The sequence below is a fragment of the Humulus lupulus genome, chromosome 5 (genome assembly GCF_963169125.1).
Source record: "Humulus lupulus chromosome 5, drHumLupu1.1, whole genome shotgun sequence".
In the NCBI taxonomy this organism is placed as follows: Eukaryota; Viridiplantae; Streptophyta; class Magnoliopsida; order Rosales; family Cannabaceae; genus Humulus; species Humulus lupulus.
Genome location: NC_084797.1, coordinates 223,668,080 through 223,690,977, shown reverse-complemented (window position 1 = coordinate 223,690,977; position 22,898 = coordinate 223,668,080). Strand labels below are relative to the sequence as shown.

The window sequence follows — 22,898 nt, the reverse complement described above, 5'->3', positions numbered from 1 at the left end:
GGAGAACTTCTAAATCAAGGCTTGTTGCTAAAATAAGCAAGGCACCAAACGAACAAGAAAGAATTAAACTGCGGCCTGATAATATCAAATATGAAGTTAAGTGGAGAGCTTTTGTTAGAGAAAAAACTAGCTCTGAATTTAAGGTTTGAAATCTAACATTTTCATACAGTTATATGTAGGTTATTATGTGGTTGTTTTTAATTTATAAATTGAGACATATTTTAGATTTAGATTATTGCATATAACATTAACTTAAAATTTGTTTTAATTTTTTAGGCTAAAAGTGATAAGTACAAAGAGATAAGAACAAACGACTCCCTCACACTTGTAGCCACAAATGATATGCTCGATTAATTGATTATATGGTAAATAATGATTTTCTTCAAGTCTTTTATACCAATAATAACTATTATTATACATTTATATAGATGTTTTCTTTCCATATAGACAAATAGTAGTACATGTAAAGAAGCACCTTCTAGGGTTGATGTCTGGACTAAGGCGCACACAAAGAAAAATGGGGAACCTATCAATTCAAATGTTGTTGAAGCTTTTGTATGCACCTGCTAATTTTCATTTATTTTTTGATATTATTTCAATATAGTTATTTGAAATTTAAATATGATTATATGCTATTTGCATCTAGTTATTTTGTTAGGACATGTTGAATGATTCGTCATTATCTTCAAAAACTCCAAAAGAAAAAGGAGATTTTATTTCAAAGATAATAGGTCCTGAAAAAGGTTGTTATTTGAGAGCTTATGGCAAAGGAGTTACTAAAACAAAGTTGGCAATTGCATCCGAGAAAGATGATCATATAATTCGAATGGAAAATGATTATAAAGAGTTCACTACAAAAAAGGAGACTTTTGCCGGCGCAAATTTGCGCCGGCAAAAGTATGGTTTTGCGCCGGCAAAAACTATGGAGTTTTTGCCGACGCAATTTTGCGCCGGCAAAGAATTGCGTCGTATCTCCGTCGCTAATGTCACTTTTGCCGACGCAAATATAATGCGCCGGCAATGGACTTTTTTGGCGACGAAAAAATACGCCGGTGAAAATATAAATGCGCCGGTAAAAAAATCTGTCACGATATTGTGGAAAACACTTTTAGCGGCGCAATAATGCGCCGGCAATAGTTTAATTTTTTAGTGGCGCATTTTTGCGCCGGTAAAAGTGTATATGTGAAGGTAAGATTGAAACTCTTTGCCGACGTAATTTTGCGCCAGTAAAAGTATTTTTAAAATAATAATTTTTATTAAATTATTAATATTATTTTCAATATATTAATATTAATTAATAATTTTCAATTTTAATATATTAATAATTATTTAATTTTTTAGTAATATTATTTAATTAGAAATAAAAATAAAATTAAAATTTTATAAATAAATAAACAAAAAATTACAACTATTAATATTTATTGTCTCCACCAAACATTAAAATATAAAAGTAATTTAGTAAAATAAATGTCTCATAAATTAAATTTTAAATAAATAGAAAAAAAGTTCTACAAATGAGTACTGGCCGCCTCATCATTCCCGCCCCCATCAGCATCATCGTCCTCGTCCGAATCCTGGTCTGGTAAGTCAACAGTAAAACCAGGAGCCAATTGACCAACCTGCTTCAACAAAGCACTGAGCAGGAGATCTTGACGCCGTTGACGACTCTCAAGTTTAGTCGTATGCTTCTTTAGGTTCTGATTTTCTAGCATAATGTCCTGATTTTGCTGCAAAATGGTGTCCACTTCAGGTGGCAATTGCCCGGACATTTGAGAAGTTGACGAAGATGCTGCCCTCTTTGCGCCAATTGCCTTCAACCTAGGCAACCCCCCAAACCCTTTCTTATAACGCGAGCGGGGTCCAAGGACATCCGTGACAATATCCATATCAGGCGGGAAATGACCGTCGACATTATCGCCGACACAAGAAGCAGCAGATGATGCAGGGGCCGTACTCTGCGATGCTCGACGTTCGGTCATCTCATTCTGCACAATAAAAAGCACGTATTTCGAATTCCAATATAACATTATTTGAAAACCTAACTTATAAATTTTTAATATAACAACATATAAAATATAACTTTATTATCTATCTGCCAACATCCTATCATTAATGACTGCAGACCAGTGACTGAAAAAGAATGTAATTAATTTTGTTCCCGTATCAGGGAGCAAGTGGGCTAAAGTAAATTTGGTCATGAAAATCCATATCTGAATCAAAATCATGAAGATGTTGTTGATATATACGGTAAGTGCAGTTAATTCCATTAATGAGGAATTTACGTCTCCAAACATATACATCAACTATATTTACATGTTTTTGATTCAGATATGGATTTTCATGACCAAATTTACTTTAGTCCACAAGCTCCCTGATACGGGGACAACATTAATTACATTCTTTTTTTATCTTAGTCCACAATCATTAATCATAAAAATATTGGCACATAGATTATAAAGATTTCATTGTTAAAAATTTAATTAATAATTAATAAATAATTACTAATTGACAACAACAATTAATAATTAATATTTATTAATTATTTACTAAACTTTTTTAAAGTTAAATGATCATAAATTAGTTAAGGTTATGCAACTTACATGTTTTGTCGCCGCTGCATCACTAATCCACTTATCCTTCTTCTTGTGCAGGTGCTCGAATGTGTCGATCATGCTCGGGAGCTGGCCAGTAGATGGGTCCATCTAAAAAAGCAAATTATTTAAACATTGTGACATTTATAATATTTTCGTAAATGTAAGGATATAAGTTATTATAATTTACGTGATCATAAACATGGGCAACGATGGATTTGGAACCGTGTCCTCCTGGTATGGTCATTTTAGCTCGAGCTTCTTTATTTTTCTTCGATATACGCTTCAAAAAGAAAACAGTACTCATTAATCTAAATTGTAATTTTATAATTAAAAATTAATGTAAAATGTACGGCATACCTGGTGAGAATCAGAAACCCAAAAATCACACAGAACTGCCCAATCAGAAGAAGTGATCGACACAAAAGGTTTTGACTTCGCTCTCTCATTGTCCACCTCTCCTCCAACATCTACCCAGTGTTTCTTCATCGTGTGGCGCCAATCAGTCAGATGTTTTTGCATTTGTCTTACCATGGCATCGTTGATTACTGGATTGTCTTCTGGATAAATGAATTTTTCCTAAAATCACAATTAAAATTGGAATTTGTTAAAATATTTTGAAGATAGACAAAATATTTAATAATGAGTTATTAAAGGTTTAAAGAATGCTTACAGATAGTCTCTTTCGAATAACTTCGATATCAGCTGGTTTTACTTGTTCCCAAGCTAGTGTAGTTGGGGGTACGGTGCTACGCAAATAACGAGCCATAGAATTGTTGAACCACTTGCCGTACTTTTGAATAGCTTTTCCAGTTTCTTTATCAAACTCTACTTTCAAATGAGTAACTTTTTTGATGGCCAGCTCCTTCTCGATATTGGCACCGTAATAAGCTCCCCTGCCTCTCTTGGAGCCACCACCTGTGTCATTACTTGTTTCGGCCATTCTACATTAAAATATTCATTAATTAACTAATTCAAATTATGTATGTCTATTGTTTTTTGTTATAAAATTAACATTTATTCATTATGGTATTTCCAAACCTACCCTATTCCGACCTAGTGGATCCCTTGGAGATAGTAAGAAGTCATGTACTTCTCCTCAGTTTTTTAAAATGTTTATCAAACATTTTAAAAAAATGAGGAGCAGTACATGAATACATTGTCTATCCCCAAGACATCCACTAGGTGCATCACTATTATTTTTTTGTTATTGAATTAACATTTTATTACTTATTGTCTTTCCTAACCTACCCTATTCCGACCTAGTAGATCCCTTGGAGATAGTAAGCAGACATGTGCGACTACACACTTTTTCAAAATATTTCATCAAACATTTTGAAAAAATGAGTAGCAGTACATGAATACATTGTCTATCCCCAAGGCATCCACTAGGTGCATCACTATTATTTTTTGTTATTGAATTAACATTTTATTACTTATTGTCTTTCCCAACCTACCCTATTCCGACCTAATAGATTCCTTGGAGATAGTAAGCAGACATGTGCGACTACCCATTTTTTCAACATATTTCATCAAATATATTGAAAAAATGAGTACCAGTACATGAATACATTGACTATCCCCAAGGCATCCACTAGGTGCATCGCTATTATTTTTTGTTATTGAATTAACATTTTATTACTTATTGTCTTTCCCAACCTACCATATTCCGACCTAGTAGATCCCTTGGAGATAGTAAGCAGACATGTGCGACTACCCATTTTTTCAACATATTTCATCAAATATATTGAAAAAATGAGTACCAGTACATGAATACATTGTCTATCCCCAAGGCATCCACTAGGTGCATCACTATTATTTTTTGTTATTGAATTAACATTTTATTACTTATTGTCTTTCCCAACCTACCCTATTCCGACCTAATAGATCCCTTGGAGATAGTAAGCAGACATGTGCGACTACCCATTTTTTCAACATATTTCATCAAATATATTGAAAAAATGAGTACCAGTACATGAATACATTGACTATCCCCAAAGCATCCAATAGGTGCATGTGTACCTATATCTAATACTATCATTAATTAATGATAATAAATAAACTTTTCATTGAATTAAATAAAAAGTTACATACACTTGTTTAAATTACATATCACTGTCCTCGTCATCACTAACTACAACATCATTACGAACATCACTATCACTATCACTATCGACTAGAACATTATCGTCATCCTCATCGTCTTCATACTCGACCAACGTGTCGTCTTCAAATTCAACTTCATCATCGACAACAAATTCATCTGAACCTTCGCCAACCAAATCATCAACGTTGTGCACTTCAGTGGCATTGACATCAACCCGATCATACTGAAGATTATCAAAAATTGGAAGTTCTACCCACAACTGAAATGAAGAAGAATTAACTTCTTGCAATATTGGTATATCATTTGTGGTCTCAGTATCATCAACATCGGAATTTGTGAAATCCCATACATTCCTTGGAATGTATTCATTAACGAGCCTCCAATCATCCCCATTTTTCACATCTCGAAGATAATACACCAACTTCGCTTGAGATGCGAGAACGAAAGGATCATCTTTATAACATTCTTCTTTCACATATACGCTCGTAAAATTGGATTCCACTTTAATTCTACTTGTATTGAACCATCTACACTTGAATAGGACAACACTGTAACCCATCAAGTAGGACAATTCAATTACTTCTTCCAAAACTCCATAGTAGTTCACTCCTTCCTCACTTGGCACCATTACACCGCAATTTTGTGTTTTAAGCTTCATATCACGACCACGAGTCACAAATTTCACACCATTCACTATCATCCCTGGATATGAATACACGGTGCCGCTTGATTTGTTTGCGAGAGCATACAATTCATTATTCACTTCAGTAGGTGTTGACTCATGCAAACCGTTCACCTATCAACATTAACATTGAAAGTTAGTTTTGGATTGACTAATTGGGGTTTCAGAAAAGAATTGACTAATATACATACTCTTTCTTTGAACCACTGAGGAAAATCAGTTTTTTGTTGAACTTCAAGATTCAAGCCCCCCCGTCTTCTTAATTCATCCATATGCTCACTACAAATGAACAAAAAAACTATGATTTTGGCATTTACTCGGTATATAAACCAAACATCATTATTGAAAAAATACTAGAAAACACACCTAAGGTACTCCTTAATTTCGGCACAATTGTTCAAGATATACCACTCAGCCTTTTGCTTTAACTGCGGATTGAGGAGCATATTTGATTTCTTACCAAATGGACGACCAACAGCCTTATAAATAGAATATTCCCGATTTGGTTGGGATTCAACGCGATCGTCATTCCTCTCAGGTCGATTGAATCGAGTCTCAACCCCCCGCAGGTACATTGAGCAAAAGGTTAAAGCCTCGTTCACCACGTAAGCTTCTGCGATTGAACCTTCAGGACGTGCACGATTTCTTACATATTGTTTATAAACTCCCATCGAACGTTCAATGGGATACATCCACCTAAAGTGCACGGGACCGCCAAGAATTGCCTCTTTCGGAAGGTGCAAAACCAAATGCACCATAATATCGAAAAATGCTGGAGGAAATATCATTTCCAACTTGCATAAAATGGTGATAATGTCTGTCTCCATCTTCTCAAGGTCTTTCACATTCAAAGTCTGTGCACAAAGTTTTTTGAAAAAACCGCACAACTCAATAATTGGCTTCCGAACTTCCGGAACCAAAAACGACCTAAGTGCGGCGGGCAACAACTGCTGAAACAACACGTGGCAATCATGTGATTTCAACCCAGTTATCTTGCCATCATTGACATTGACATTCTTCGAAAGGTTTGCAGCAAAACCGTCCGGGAATTCAACTGACTTCACAAATTCACAGAAAACTCGACGCTCCGGGACACTGAGGGTGTAACTGGCGTGCGGTTTCTTCCACTTGTTTCCCTCTTTGCGGAGGTGGAGTTTTTCCCTAATTTTCATGTCTGCTAGATCAAGTCTTGCCTTGTCAGTGTCTTTAGATTTTCCCTCTAAGTTCAACAAAGTTCCCAAGACACTGTCGCAAACATTCTTCTCAATGTGCATTACGTCCAAATTATGCCTCAACAATAACTCCTTCCAATAATCAAGCTCGAAAAATATGCTCTTCTTCGACCAATTAAGTTCAATCGGAGCCCTTTTGCGTTTCACACCACCAAATTCTTTGTGTTTCCCAGGATGTCTAATCAGCAAATTCTCTAATTGCTTCAAAACATCATCACCGGAGTAATGTTTCGGTGGTGGCCTGAGTTCCCTGTTACCGTCGAATAGTGCTCGTTTGCTCCTCCATTCATGATCCATATCAAGAAATCTCCTATGGCCAATGTATGCAATTTTACTTCTAATCCCTACAGAGGGAGTTTCTTCATTGCATGTGGGACACGCCTTGTACCCTTTTGTGCTCCACCCAGACATCATAGCATAAGCTGGGTAGTCGTTAATGGTCCACAAGACTGCTGCACGCATATTGAACAATGTACTATTGTATGCATCTCTTGTCTCGACACCATTCATCCATAACTCCTTCAACTCGTCAACCAAAGGTCTCATATAGACATCGATATCTTTTCCAGGTGAAGAAGGACCTGGAATAAGAATAGACAACATTAATGACTGTGGTTTCATGCACTTCCACGGCGGCAAGTTGTATGGGACAAGTATTACAGGCCACATGCTGTAAGAGTTGCTCATGTTCCCAAAAGGATTGAAACCATCTGTAGCCAACCCAAGCCTAACATTTCGAGGTTCGGCTGCGAAAGATGGGTACAACTCATCAAGGTGCTTCCACGCCTTACTGTCAGCGGGGTGCCTCATCACACCATCTTCCCTTGGCCTTTTAGAATAGTGCCATCTCATATCCTCTGCAGTATATCTGGAACTGTACAGCCTTTTCAATCTCGGCGTCAACGGAAAGTACCGCATGACCTTATGGGCCACTTTCTTCCCGTTCCCACGATTATCTTGCCAGCGACACTCACCACAAACCGGACAGAATTCCAAATTCGCATTCTCCTTCCAAAACAGTGCACAGTCATGCTTGCAAGCATCGATGGACTCATATCCCAATCCAATACTCCGCAACTTTGCCTTCGCCTCATAGTTAGACTTAGGTAAAATTGTTCCGTTAGGCATAGCGTCGACTAACAATTCCAGCAAACCATCAAAGTAATGATTGCTGCACTTGTTAATTACTTTGAGATGCATCAGCTTCACCAAGAAGTTCAACGCGGAATACTTTCGGCAACCCGGGTACAGTTCACTTGACATCTCCTTAAATAAATTGTCATACTTGTCGCGATGTTGAGGATCATCTTGGGGAGGATCATTATAGTTTCCATGGGGAACGTCATCTTCAGCGTAAACATCCTCCAGGATATCCGCTATCTCATCTCTATCATGATCTCGTACCACAGCTGGTGGCGACGGCAGCGCCTCTCCATGGTAATGCCACACTTTGTAGGACTGTACGATGCCATTGTTGAATAAATGCATCGAAATTGCATTTATAGGCTGGAACTTAACATTCCCACATTTCTTGCACGGACAGCGAACCAAACCCCGATCGTTCAACTGATTTTTGGCGATATCGAAGAACTCCTTAACACCATTTCTATACTCCAGAGACCAACGATTCCTCGCACTCATCCAGCTTCTGTCGCTTGCCATCTTTAAGCGAAATAATTAAGAAAATATTAATAATTGTCTTAAAATAAGGGAAATGATAGTCAAAGTATTTCATGACTGTTTGTCTCCCTAATTATCACTAACTGATAATAATATCCTATCTCTGGCAAAAATAATTATTTATAGAGATATTTCCGGCTAAATTACTCAAACTTACAACTTACTAACACTTAAATGACACGTGACACCACATGATTGATACACATTATTATTATTATTATTTTAAATAATTTTTCATAAAAAAAAACATTTTATATTTTTTATTTTTTTTAAAAAATCCAATTTATTGTTTTCCAATTTAAAGGTAACAAAAAATAATTTTTTTTTTCATTTTTTACAAAAAAAAAATCAAATTTGCTGCTTTTAATCAATTATTTAGGATTAAGTAAAAAAAATATTTAATCTTATATTATTGCTTAGATTTTAAACAAAATTACTTAATCTTTAATTGAAAACAAGTAGACAAAATGATAAATAGGAAGATTTTAATAATAATAAATTAAAAATTTTGAGGATATTAACAATATAAAATTAAATTTTAAAAAAAATTTATTTTTCATACTTAATCTTAAGTTGAAAAAAATTTTGAATTTTTTTTTAAAAAATGTAAATTTTATTTTTTTGTTAAATTAAAAAATATTTTAAGAATAATAACAAATTTTATCAATCATGTACTGTCACGTGTCCGTTGACTAGTCTACTTTAACATTTACTTATTTATTACTTTTAATTTAAAATTAATTTAATTATACATTAATCTCCATTTTGTAATTTTTTATTAAATTCTTTAATTTGTATTGGATTATTTACTTAATCAATAATAATTTTATTATATTTATATTTTATTAAATCATTTATATTTTTAACTTTTTCAATTACAAAACATCTAATATTAATGTTAAAATTAATTATTAATTATTAATTATTATGATTGGTAATTTTATTTTATTTAAATTATAGTTAAAAATTATTTTTTTGATGAATTTTTAATTATACTTAAATATTTATTTAATTAATTATTAAACTTTTATTAATTTTACTAACTCCAACAAAAATTGGGCAGCATAACGACTATATTTCAAACTATCCCAAAAATTTAAAAACCTACAAATTAAACACATATATAACCAGAATAGTCCCAGAGCAATATACAGAACATTCTCATAACATGCACAACATAAACCAAGATTAATAACATATATCAAATCTTTCTATATCAGTAACATCAAAACAATTTATTTAGTAAATATTTATAAACAAATAATATTTAATATAAAAAATATAATATATATTTTTTTAATATACATAATCTAATCTATTTTTTAATATACATATTAAGCATTAAAATTAAAAAAATATACATTCTCAAATCAAATTTTTTTTAATAAATACTAAAATTATATTTTCTTTTTCATTATTAATATCATTTTTTTAAAACTACACATTTATTTATTTTATAAACAGAAAAATATAATTATAATAACAAATATCACACACATACATTTATATTAATCAATTTCTACAAAAATTTAACATTAAATAAACATATATACACACCCATTTACAGAAATACATAAACATATATCCATATACAAACATATATACAGATATATAAAAAAAAAAAACCAAATTTAAGTATATATATATTCAGATATAACTAATATATATATATATATTCGGATATAACTAATATATATAAATATATACATATATATAAACTAATATATATAAATATATACATATATATATATATATATTCGGATATAACTAATATATATAAATATATACATATATATAAATATATACATATATATATTCGGATATAACTAATATATATAAATATATACATATATATATAATCATATATAAATATATATATATAAACCGAAATATATATAAACATATATAAATATATATATATAAACTAACCTTTGCATTTGTTTCACCGAGAGAGTTACAACACACCTGTTCATAGGGAGAGAATAACAAAAAAAAAATACAATTACAAAACATAATATTGAGAAAAAAATCCAAAAATGTTAAAAAATTTCTCATTTTACTAACCTTGAGAGATGCTTCAATATATAACTTGAGCCACGGCGTGGGATTATGGGACACCGGTGGTCGGAGACTATCACAGAGGAGAGAGAGAGAGCTTTGCTTTCACAAACTCAGAACAGAAATGGGGAAGAAGGAGGCTGCGGCTGAGATATATCGTTAAGACTTTTGCCGGCGCGTTTCGTTGCGCCGGCAAAAGTCTAAAACTGCGCCGGCAAAAGTGTTTAAGTAAACCCTAAAGTAAAACGATGTCGTTTTAATTATCTCGACTTTTGCCGGCGCGTTTGTTCACTTTTGCCGGCGCAACGAAACGCGCCGGCAAAAGTAAGCCCACCTACTTTTTATTTCAAACGTGTAAAAATTTAAAAACACGTTGACTTTTGCCGGCGCGTTAGGTGAAATGCGCCGGCAAAAGTTTGTACGCTTATTTTGAAAAATCTGGCATTACTTTTGCCGGCGCAACCCCTACTTGCGCCGGCAAAAGTCATCTTTTCCGGCGTTAAATTGCGCCGGCATAGGGTTTGATTTTTGCCGGCGCAATTCATGAATTGCGCCGGTGAAAGTGATTTTTGCCGGCGCAATTACGAATTACGCCGGCAAAGAACTGGTTTCTTGTAGTGGTTGAAGGAAAAAGTGGCAGTTATGGAGCAGTTGATTCACTCTTTCATGAATCCCAAGGTAAATTTATTCATTCTTATTTACATTTACTTTGCATGCACCTTATTTGTTGTATCTAACATTGTGTTTGTGATGGCTATAGTCTCAATCTGGTTTGAGCGGAGAGCAATCCAATGCACATAGTCCTACTTTGGTAAGATTCCAATATTATCAATTTGCTTATAAATTGTCAAATTAATTAATTACTTCTAAAATCTCATAATATTTTTGTCATTTGGAATTTTTGTGGTTAGATGATGATTATAGAGTGGAAGTGTTGGAACTCAAGGCCAAAGATGCAAGCTTTTGGATTGGAATGGTTATGAGAATATTGTTGCTTATGGACATTTCATTTCAAATGATCTAAAAGATTTAGTTCTTGATGTCCCTATTAGACCATTTTCCATGAAGGTTGGTGTTGATTTTGCAAGAGAGTCTGATGCATTTTTGTTGAGGCCTACTTCAGGGATAACTTGTATTGAAGAAAGTGTAAGAAGTGTTATTGCTTGGCCAATCGACAAAGTCATAATGAGGTGAAGATTAATTTTACATATGATAATGAGCTGTGTCATATTGTTTTTGGAACTGTTATGGAAATATCTGAGATTTAATTACAGGTTTCAAAATTTGGGATTTATTGAAAAATAGTTGTTATACTGCTGATTTTTTTTTTTACATAGCAACCTACTATTATGCTTATTGGTTAAGAAGATAACATGTGAGTTTTGTTTTCTTATTGTAATTTTTAAGGGATAACTAGTATCAAATATAGTGTTGGAAGTGTTACTTCTTGGTTCGCCGACAAAGTTATAATGAGGTAAAGATTGATCTTACTTGTAATAATGTGTTGTATCATTTTGTTTCTAGAACTGTTCTGTGAAAATCTGAGACTTAATTGCAGGTTTCAAAATTTAGGATTTATTGAAAAATAAATGTTATGCTGTCGATTTGTTTTTAGAAAAATAACAACCAACTAATATGCGTATTGCTTATGATAATAACATGAGTTTTGTTTTCTTATTGCATTTTTTCTCTATGTTATTTAGGTGATGAAGATAGCGACATGAGAATTTGATGCTTGCAATTAACAAAGAGATAGTATTGGATGAATGTTACAATTTACCTTTTATTAGACTCATTAGACATTATTTCTAAGCATAAACTTTTAATATGGTATTTTGCACTTGAATTTTTTTCATTTGAGACACATGCATTGGATATTTTGGTTGATAAAAAAATACATTAGACTTTATCTTCTAATTACATTATTAAATAATAAATTGCTTTATCAAATAAATGTAATTAAAAATAATTTGATTACATTTTGAAAATTTAATTAAAGATAATAAGATTACATCTGGAAATATAATTAAAGATAATTAAATTACATCTTGAAAATGTAATTAAAGATAATAAGATTACATCTTGAAAATGTAATTAAAGATAATTAGATTACATCTTCAAAATGTAATTAAATGAAAAAAAATATACTTAACATAGAGAATCATAACATCTAAATAATGTTACTATTGATAATATATAACACCGAAACAATGTTATAATAGTCTATTTAATAAAATGAAAATAAATGTAATCAAATGGCAAAACTTTTAATAACATGAGTAGACTTAACACTTGCTAAAGTGTTACACTACAAAAATCAGGGCCTATACCGAGAACAAATGTCCTCGGTATAAGCCGAAATGTCCTCGGTATATCTTATACCGAGACAATGTCGTCGGTATAAAGTTGTCGGTACAGCCGCGTCGGTAAAAACAAAACGTCTACCGACGACATTCAAAATGTTCTCGGTATACGTTTTACCGAGGATAATGTCCTCGGTAGAAAGTGACAAATGTCCTCGGTACAACAAACCTCAATTTCTCATCGTACTGGTACATACCGACATCTTGGTGGTATATACCGAGGACAATGTCCTCGGTATAGACTTGTCCCCAATTTTTTTTTATATTTGTTATTCCCTTATTTATTTATTTATTTTGAATTAAATATAAGAAAATAGAATAAATTAAAACACTTATATTAAAGATATAAAAAAAAACATAAGAGTGTATTCGTTGAATTAAAATAAAGACTTGTCTTAAACATGATAATGTAATAGTCAATTGTAATAAAATTCATACATAAGTCCTACTGAGTCGGTGCTCCAACATCAGGATCATCGGGTGGTGGTGGTGGGGCAGATTGAGATCCCGGGGTGATACAATGAGTCCGGACATGCTCCTCTAACTGTCGAAGACGCTCTCTCATCTCAGACAACTCTTCATCTCTAGTTTGTGAAGGACGAAAATCAAATGGAGTTCGGTCCCTTATGTTAAGGATACGTCCATATCCTTTCTGGTGGCCCCGTCGTTTTCCGAAGACATTTTGTACCAAAGATATGTCTTCATCTTCAGGCGCACTCGAAACTGGTGTGGAACTCTCAGTATCAGTTGCCTGTGTCTGCTGTGTGTCGCGGTATGCACGCAATTCCTCCTGTGATACAATGTATAATGTAATTAAAATTTTGAAACAATTAAAAATTTGAAAAATGTTTAAAAAAACTTAACGTACCCAAGTATTTTTTGCTGTCTCTGTCACCCACCCTGTGCCTGATTTATGGTGAGTATCCATCCAGCTATCCGGGATGGACTCAAGTTGCCCAGTCTCTAAATTGCGCTGTCACGTACATATATTTTTATAAAATTAATAATTAAACGTAAATAAGAAAAATAAACTAAAAAATAATTAATTAACTAACCTTTTTATAGCGTAAGGCTGGGATTGACTGAGAACCTCCATAGCTAAGCTCTTTCAATTTCTTTCTATTTTCCTTGTTGACCACAGAACGTTTCTGCAAAAAGTTATCGTTAGTAATATATTTAATTAAGATAGTTAAGTTTAGCAAGAAATTAATACCGTAATTTCTGGGCGACGGAAAAAATCAATTGCTTTTTGCCACTGCGTATCCGTGCAACCACCATAACGATTTTGTGGCCCATTAATCGTTAAGTGCTCTTTAATATCGTACTTCCAGTCAGAATACTTTTTAGCACACGAAGTATCAATGCCTCTCAAGATCCCAGGCATATGCCCTTCTCCATATCTAGTACGCCCAATATCAAACAAATCATCCTAATTTACAAACATTTATTAGTAAATATCATATATAACATAAAATAAGAATTAAGATAAAAATACATAAACTACTTACTTCCAAATGTGCAAGTATTCTTTCTTTCGAGGCATTTGGTACTTTTGACCATTGAGGACAGTCCGGATCTGTGTACTGTCGAACAAGTAATCCGAGCTCTCTTGAGAAATTTGAGCTGTACTCTCCGATCTCTTTATATGTTCTCCCCCGCACATCCCACTCGAGAGGGAGAGGACGCCCCAACTGTTCCCTCTTTTCCCGCGTGTTCAATCCCTTATGGCGTCCACGTTTACTTGGAGGCGCTATTGTATGCAAATTCAATATTTCATGCTGGAAAATAACGCATCACTTTATGAGGCACTTTCTTTCCCTTGGTGTTCTTGTCCACCCATCGATCCTCTCCACAAACAGGACATTTGCTTTTTCCAGCATGTTCTTTCCAAAACAGTGCGCAATCATGCTTGCAGACATGGATTGACTCGTAGCCCAATCCAAGTTTCCGCAACAACCTTTTCGCTGCATAGTGCGATTTTGGAAGCTTATTTGGGGCTGGAAATGCATCATGTAACAACTCCAGCATTCCATCAAATATTTTGTTGGGAATTTTTCCCAACACTTTGAAATGCATTAACTTCACTAGGAAATTCAATGAAGTGTAATTTTGACACCCGGGGAATAATGGAGCCTCGATCTCAGCAAACAAATCGTTATAATGTTGCCCACTCCTGTAGTCAGTTGTAGGTATCTCTTGACCGCGCTCATTCTCCGCTTGTTCGTCATTGTCATTTTGCATAAGATCAGTGAGAACATCCATCATCTCATCTTCATCATTTTGATCTATCCGAGCTCTCATTGGTATTATTTCATCCTCTCCATGCCAATGCCAATTGGTATATTTCCGTAGAAAACCATTTACAAAAAGATGATTTTCTAATACATCAATTGTCTGAAATTCAACGTTGACACACCTCCTACACGGACATTTCACCAATCCCCTTGAGTCAACGCACTGCCGGGCTCTCTGGAGAAAATCCATCACACCAGCCTCATACTCATCGGATAATCGATCTGTCAAATTAATCCAACTCTTGTCGATCGACATTGTATGAATGTAGCACTGCACGGAACACTAATCATCAAACTTACAATCAATTTGTGTGTGTCCTAATTCAGAGAGAGGCAAATGTAAGAGTCTTCAATGACTCACCCTCTCTAAACGGGTCTAAGGCTTCTTGTGATGAACACTAAAAAAATATAATATTATCACTATGTGATAATAATACTATTATATCTTTGGTAATAATTTCTTATTACCAAAGAAAAAAGCAAATATAATTAAATATGTTTTTTTAATGTCTTATGCTTTTTGAAGTTAATTATGTTGTTTTATGATATCTAACTATAATATATTTCAGTGTAAATATTATTAAACTTATTTAAATTTGACATATTAATTTAGTATTTATTAAATTACATATTTTACTTATGCTTTATTGAATAGTTTGATTAATTTAAACAAAATTTCTAAAATTTGTTTAAAATTTATTTAACTACTTTAGGATTAATTTTTATTTTTATTAAAATTTAGTTGCATAATGTTAATGTTAATTTTTTTTATTCTTAATTTTAAAATATATTATTTATATAAAAAACATAAATTATTCAAAAATTGAAAAAAAATATTAAAAAAAATACAGAAAAATTAAAAACAACTAACAAATAATATTAAAAACATATTTTTTTAATTTTAATTTTAATAATGATTAAAACTAACAAATATTAAATTTAATTTTTTTAATTTTAATTTTAATTTTAATAATGGTTTTCTAATAATATATTTGTTAATTTTATTTAATCAGAACTAACACATATTATTTTTTTACATATTAATTTAGTATTTATTAAATTACATATTTTACTTATGCTTTATTGAATAGTTTGATTAATTTAAAAAAAAATTCTAAGATTTGTTTAAAATTTATTTAACTACTTTAGGATTTAATTATTACTTAAATTATTTAATTAATGTTTATTTTTATTAAAATTTAGTTGCATAATGTTAATGTTAATTTTTTTAATCTTAATTTTAAAATAAATGATTTTACTTATCAATTCACTATTTATTAAATTAGAAATTTTATTGAGTACTTCTACTAATATTCACAATATCTCTAAATTTTACAATTCTATAAAAAATTCGGCAGCATAACGACTATATTTTCATCTATCCCAAAATTTAAAATCCTGCAAATAACACATAAAAAATATCCAGACCCAGATCATGCAGAGAGCATTACAAATTCATTTTAAATAACTATATAATTTATAATTATTAGTCTAAATTTTATTAATTATTCAATTTTCTAACCAAAATATTAAAATTCTACTAAAAATTAACAACAACAAATTAATCATCAATATTCATAAAATCTGAATTTTTACTACTAACATAAGCAAAAAAATTAAAATTGACAACAACAACATACTAACATTACCACCAAAATTTTCAAATTAACACTCAAATATTTAATATGTTTACTAATATGTTTAATACACATAAAATACACCAAACACAACATAGAATTTATTTAAAAAAAATACTAATTAATCATTTAACAATTTTCTAATTCCTAATATCATTTTTACTAATACTTATTTTGAAAACCTAAAAATAAATACATTCTATCTAATATAATTATTTCAGATTTTTATTAAAATTAATATTATATTATTTATATAAAAAAACATAAATTATTCAAAAATTGAAAAAAAAATTAAAAAAATACAGAAAAATTAAAAAAAACTTACCAATGCCTTCAATATCTTGCTAGCAATCCCTATAATCCAACAAAAACCGAATACCCAACCTTCAAACAAAAATTAGAAAATATCATTATACAATTTCATAAATATATATATATATAAAATGAATAAATAAACCATACCTTCAACAAATACACAGAAATTCCTTCACCCTTGGCAATTTTGGGGCTTAAAACCGAGCTTTTATGGAGGAAAACGACTATAATCGGCGGAGGGAGGCGGAGGTTTCGGAGAAAACCCAGAGAAACCAGAGAGGAAGGAGAAGGGGCTTCGCGGCTGAGTGTGATATTTATAAACCCTATACCGAGAACATGTTCTCGGTATAGGTCCTCGGTATAGCAACTAAACCTATTCAGAACCGCGAAAATGTCCCGCGCATATGAAATGTCTATACCGAGGACATGTTGTCGGTATAATGTTCTCGGTATTGAACCTTTTTTTTGTAGTGTTATAACCTGCATTTGATAACATTTTTTGACACTTATCATAAATATTTTTTCTTGTAGTATAGCAACAATTGACATCATTTTGTAATGTTCAAAATCCCTATCATTAATCATAGAAACTCAAATTTCCCTTTATTTTTCGCACGATATTTAGAATCCTTTAAGTTTTTACATGTATCAATACATACATATAGATTTATTTAGTCTATTGTGATCTTTTTTAACAACTAAAGCTATTGTACATTATTACACATATATCAAGGCATATAAAAGGTGGTACAATATACAGTGATTTAGGCAAGTAGAAAAACATTGCTCATCTCGCTTTAAATAGAACCACGTGGATCGTGAGGGCTGCTCGACCTCGTGATGACCAGCATTGCTCTTTCAAATAGTAGTGTATAGGTCTAAAATTGAAAACCTAGGTTTGGGAATGGCAATTAAAGGATCTTTTTTCTTAAGAACAATCCCAAACTTGTCTGACAGGTCAACTTTAGTACCAATAGGCATTTGCCAGTCGAAGCAGTGCAAGAGCGAAGCCAACATAAGCATAACCATCTTCTCTCCTAAAGAAAATCCAGGACATATTCTTCTCCCTGACCCAAATGGTAGATAGTTGAAATTTTTACCTAAAAAGTTATATTTAACATCACCTTGGCTTTCAACTCCTAGGAACCGCTCAGGTAAAAACTCCAAAGGGTTTTCCCAAACGCTAGCATCTCTTTGCATGGACCAAACATTTAGAAAAATAGTAGTTCCTTTGGGTATAGTATAGCCACCAACAATGGCGGTTTGACTTGGAAACCGAGGTATTAAAAAAGGTGCTGGGGGGTGTAAACGTAAAGTCTCTTTAAAAACGGCATTCAAGTAAGTTAGTTTGGACAGATGAGATTCTTCTACGTTGTTGTTCAGTCCCACAACTTGTTTGAGTTCCTCTTGAATTTTATTCAATACTATTGGTTTATTAAAAATCTCTGACATTGCCCATTCCACCGAGGTTGTTGTAGTGTCTGTTGCTCCCAAGATAGTGTCCTATATTTAACACAACATTTGTATAAATCATTATAGCATTATAGTCCTATTTGAAAATGCTCCAATTAATTAAACATATAACAGTAATGCTTGTGCACGTCAAATGAAGTTATGCATGTAGGGTAATGTAGTTTTGGTGTGTTAGAATAAACTACTACAAAATAGGCTAAGCGAGCCCTAAAAAAGTTTTTAGGATTCATGGGGTACGAGTCCTCTATTTGAGAGCCTTAAAAATTGAGGATTTTAAGGACCGGTGTTACTAGTCCTGAAAAGTTTTAATTTTTATTTTTAAAAATTAATTGGTGGGTTTTGAAGCCCAAAGCACAATGGTGGTCGGCGGCAGTGGGGCTTAGGCGACGGCGACGGCGACACCACCTTTCAAAGGTGGTGGTTTGGAAAACAAACTACTGAGTTTTAAAGCCCAAGCCAAGGGAAATGTCGTGGTGGTCGTGGTTTAGTTTGTAATGGCTCAAAAAAGCTCGGATCTACGCTTGAAGGTTCGGAAATCACCATGGATTCTGACGAGCATTGACTCCAACTCTAGTGACCATTGAGTCTCATTTTTTAGTGGGTTTTGAAGCCCAAGAAGCAAGGAGTATGGTGGTGGTGGTGGTTCAGCTCGTGGTGGCTAGGTGGCCGGAAAGTGCTCAGAAAGTTTGGGAGAAACTCGTGAACGACAGAACTTCGAGTGCCCCGTTGAGGGCCTTAGGCAGCGTGTGTGGTGTCGATCTTCAAGGGTTGGGGGTTTCAGGGGAGGACATGTCGACTGGTTTGGCGCGTGGCGGTGGCCAACGACGGGAGGGCAGCCGCTCGGCCCTAGCAGAGACAACACAAGGAGAGATAGAGAGAGAGAGAGAGAGAGAACCGAGGAGAGAGAGAGAGAAAAAGGAGTTGAGTGATTGATTTTTGTTTTTTGTTTAATAAATAAGAGAATTGCTAAGAGACACCACTGGTGCCCAACACCAGAAGTAGGTGACATACTGCTACTGGTGCAATCCAATATCGAGTCTCACTTATTTGAATTTAATAAGTACTATAGGGTATCGCTAACCAATCATGGGGTGCCAATTCATATGGTGTTGGGCACCTTAAAGTGTCAAATAGCAACACTCAATAAATAATAATAGAACTTTTGTTAAAAAAAATTATTCAAACTTTTAGGATACGCATAAGGTTTTAGAGCTCGCACTGTGTGTCCTAAAAGAAATTCTTCAAGGACTCTCAATGAGTGTCCTAAAAAGTCGAGGAATTTTTGTTAAAAAAAATTCAAACTTTTAGGATACACATGAGTTTTTAGGACTCACGCAAACCCTAAAAGAAATTCTGCAAGTCCTAAAAAGTCTATGAACTATTTTTAGAGCTCATATCTAAGTGCATACCTTAAAAAAGTGTCTTAAAAAGCATGTTTTTGTAGTAGTGATAAATTCGATATATATATATTTATTTATGTATATTATAAGTAAGTACCATCAGCAAGGCTTTGATTTCGGGCATGGAAATAGAAGTTTCGCTATCTTGATCTTCATGAAGCTCCATAAGGAACTGCAACAAGTCCTTCCTCGTGGACGCATTGGCCACATGATTAATAATAGCGTTCTTTCGCTTAGCCATCGCGTTGTCAATCATAGCTTCGAACAATTGGGTAATCTTCGTTATATCTCTTGCAATTCCTTGAATATCAAATGACTTAAGCATGGGTAAAACATCTGAGATATTAGGTTTTCCTAGTAGCATCACAAGGTCCTCTATCACCTTCTTGATTTGACAGCTGTCGATAGGAGCGTCTACTCCTTTTAACGATGCACCAATCGTCATGTTCATGATTGAGTTAATGGCAGTTTGGCACACCAAGCTGCCAATATCAATAGGGGTATTAATTCTATCGTAGAGGTACCTCACTGATTTTCTCACCTCTTCTCTTCTCAGCCCATATAGATTATTGAGTACAGTATTACTAGACATCTCATTAGCGAAGATCTTTCGAAGCTTCTTCCATTTGGGACCATACGACGCAAAAGCAATATCGTTTCCACCATGCGTCAAGATTAAGGCGGCAATACTAACGTCACGATTTGCGAACACTGTGTCTTGTTCGCGAACCACTTGGCCAATGAGCTGCGGCGAAGAGATGACCACGCATAGCTTGGTTCCCATCCAGAACTTGAAAATTGGACCATAAATCTTAGCCAAAGCTAAGTAGTCTCGGTGAAGGTTTGGACTCAGATAAGGAAGGTATCCGACTAGTGGCAGGCCGCGAGGGCCCGGTGGCAGTGGTGGCTTGGACGATAACTTCTTTGTCGTCCACCAAAACCATACCAAGGTAAGAAGCGCAAAAGAGAAAAGAACGAGCATGTCAAGAAAGCCATCCCCATAATATTTGATGTTGGTCAACATAGTTGCTAATACAATATATACTTGCTGATAGGTAATTGTACAGTTGAGATAACTATACACATATATATAGTCGCACTATGGGATCGATTACGTATAGTCTGTGACTTTTCTACTGTTTGAATATACGTTGGTTAGCAGCATCCGCATATATATGTGGTCCATGTGTGCATGTGACTTTTCTTCTGTTAGTTGGATTTATATTCGTTGAAATTTTTTGTTTAATGAGGGTGAAAAATCAAAAGATAAGCTTTACGTCGTTACAAGTAGAAGATATTTTTTGTTTAATGCATGTATTTTGTCATTTCGATTATGCATGGACCATTTACATATATAAGTATGAATGGACAAGTAAAATTTGATTTTACAAGTTCAGGTAAGTTGTTTTTTTCTTAATACATATTAATACAATTAGAAAGTAGCCATTAAAATATATTTTGCAATTGTAAACACTACTACTTTTCTTATTAGTGCAAAATGTGGTTTCGACTTTGTTGATTTTCCTTTAATTGTTGTTTTGCTATACATTCGTCTGTGTTGGCACTGCCCAGTCACTATTACGGATTAAGAGAATAGCAATTGTTCTTTTCCTTTCTTGTTTCTTCTATGAAATTTCAAACATGGAGTTCTTGTAGGGCAACGTTGGATGCTTTATGTATAATTGATTACGTACCTATCAAATTAAGCAAATAAGTTAATTGACAAGACCTGGTTCTTTGATGACTATTCCATTAAATAATATCTCTTACCACACTATATTAATTGCAATAAAAAGGAAATACTCTGTGCCATAAAACACCTCTCGCGTATTAGTCAAACTTATGTATAGGTAGCGAATTTTGTATTTTTTTGTAAATTGTATGGACTGCATCTCGTTATCTAATGCAGACTTTGTTTTTATGTACTTATAAGATTAAGATTTAATAAACTCTGAATTTGGTTTGATGTACACACTTTATAAATGATTCATAATTTTCCGATTAATCCAGCCTTTGATTCGACGGTTGTAGAAAGAGCAGTATGCATCTTTGAACTGGACAAAATCTGGTCCCTATCGCGTAACTAAGGGATTATCTAGAAAACTGACTATACATTAATTTCAAATTACAAAATTACTCTTAGCTTTCCCTCATAAATAGATCGATGAGAATAGCATTTGTAAAGGGAGATTTGATTCTCAATCATTCTGAGAATGCTTTTCTCTCATTTGTACTCACTTATTGTTTTAATACTGACGAAAGAAAACTTGAGAATATAGCTAAATCAATATAAATTCTTATGCCTTTTCTTTTTTTGAACAAAATGATTTTTAATTTTCAAGTTGAATAATTTTTTTTGGCACAAATATTTTCAATGAAGTTTGTGCACCTTACTTTGACAAATTCAAATCTTGGGGAGAATTTTTGTGAGAAAACAAAATGCCCAACTTCGTAGAATAATCAGAAGATATAATTTCGTCTAGAAGAAACGACACTTTTGTCGTAGTAAAATTGTTACCCTCTTTATCTCAATTAAAAGGAATTGTTCAAAATTAGCCGACATGCTCAATTTGTAGAGATTTATGCTATCGGGTACCTTAAGGTGTCTATCACCACATGAAGTACCATAGTTATAGTGCAATTTAATATTGGATTTCATATTTTTTTTAATTTAATAAATAATATTGAACACAACTAACTTTACATAATGTGTTACTTCGTATGGTGTTGGACACCTTAAAATATCAAATATAAATATTCTTTGTTGAAAGGCCCACACGGAAGAAGAGATTGCAACAAACTATAACCTAAACCACCTTCTCCAAAGAAGGCACAAATGAAGACTTAGATTAACGTCTTGAGTACGAATACATCTTACGAAAATTAGAAACATATCAATTTAATAGATAACTTAAGTTTATACAAAATGAATAAATAAAAATTGCCCTATTAGTGAGGATAATTAAGTTTACACTTATAAATTATATTTGTTATCCAAAAAATTAGCATTAATGACGTGGCAAGTGATCCCTGGACACGTGGCCGACACCTGGAAGAACTCTGCTA

At 33.1% G+C, this 22,898-nt stretch overlaps 3 protein-coding genes across 4 annotated transcripts; all 3 read right to left on the bottom strand.

The window, feature by feature from the left end:
* Positions 1–382: 382 nt before the first annotated feature.
* Positions 383–6,098, bottom strand: LOC133779994 (uncharacterized). Its single transcript, XM_062219883.1, has 4 exons — positions 5,747–6,098; positions 5,572–5,659; positions 5,291–5,494; positions 383–388 (listed from the first exon to the last, which is right to left on the bottom strand). Exons 1-4 carry the CDS (start codon positions 6,070–6,072, stop codon positions 383–385), a joined length of 624 nt encoding a protein of 207 aa, XP_062075867.1. The 5' UTR covers positions 6,073–6,098.
* Positions 6,099–13,044: 6,946 nt separating this feature from the next.
* LOC133778247 (uncharacterized) lies at positions 13,045–17,445 on the bottom strand. Of its 2 annotated transcripts, XM_062218117.1 has the most exons (7): positions 17,107–17,445; positions 16,970–17,028; positions 14,222–14,463; positions 13,927–14,142; positions 13,769–13,861; positions 13,582–13,686; positions 13,045–13,503 (listed from the first exon to the last, which is right to left on the bottom strand). In XM_062218117.1, exons 4-7 carry the CDS (start codon positions 14,095–14,097, stop codon positions 13,159–13,161), a joined length of 714 nt encoding a protein of 237 aa, XP_062074101.1. In that variant the 5' UTR covers positions 14,098–14,142; positions 14,222–14,463; positions 16,970–17,028; positions 17,107–17,445; the 3' UTR covers positions 13,045–13,158. The 2 variants fall into 2 exon arrangements, with proteins under 2 accessions (XP_062074101.1, XP_062074100.1); XM_062218116.1 differs by lacking the exons at positions 13,045–13,503; positions 13,582–13,686; positions 13,769–13,861; positions 13,927–14,142; positions 14,222–14,463 and adding an exon at positions 14,475–15,278.
* A 91-nt stretch (positions 17,446–17,536) lies between these two features.
* On the bottom strand, positions 17,537–20,890 carry LOC133778246 (flavonoid 3'-monooxygenase CYP75B137-like). The gene is made up of 2 exons (XM_062218115.1): positions 19,930–20,890; positions 17,537–18,462 (listed from the first exon to the last, which is right to left on the bottom strand). Exons 1-2 carry the CDS (start codon positions 20,854–20,856, stop codon positions 17,818–17,820), a joined length of 1,572 nt encoding a protein of 523 aa, XP_062074099.1. The 5' UTR covers positions 20,857–20,890; the 3' UTR covers positions 17,537–17,817.
* Positions 20,891–22,898: the final 2,008 nt, after the last annotated feature.

What these genes read in the sequence shown, in the direction of transcription:
- LOC133779994 (XM_062219883.1), bottom strand. Translation starts at nt 6,072, where the DNA reads ATGTATCCCATTGAACGTTCGATGGGAGTTTATAAACAATATGTAAGA. An exon ending in GAAATTAAGGAGTACCTTAG is followed by an intron (nt 5,660 to 5,746) that starts GTGTGTTTTCTA and finishes GTTCATTTGTAG; the next exon opens with TGAGCATATGGATGAATTAA. An exon ending in CTCAGTGGTTCAAAGAAAGA is followed by an intron (nt 5,495 to 5,571) that starts GTATGTATATTA and finishes TAATGTTGATAG; the next exon opens with GTGAACGGTTTGCATGAGTC.
- LOC133778247 (XM_062218116.1), bottom strand. Translation starts at nt 15,263, where the DNA reads ATGTCGATCGACAAGAGTTGGATTAATTTGACAGATCGATTATCCGAT.
- LOC133778246 (XM_062218115.1), bottom strand. Translation starts at nt 20,856, where the DNA reads ATGTTGACCAACATCAAATATTATGGGGATGGCTTTCTTGACATGCTC. An exon ending in AAATCAAAGCCTTGCTGATG is followed by an intron (nt 18,463 to 19,929) that starts GTACTTACTTAT and finishes TGTTAAATATAG; the next exon opens with GACACTATCTTGGGAGCAAC.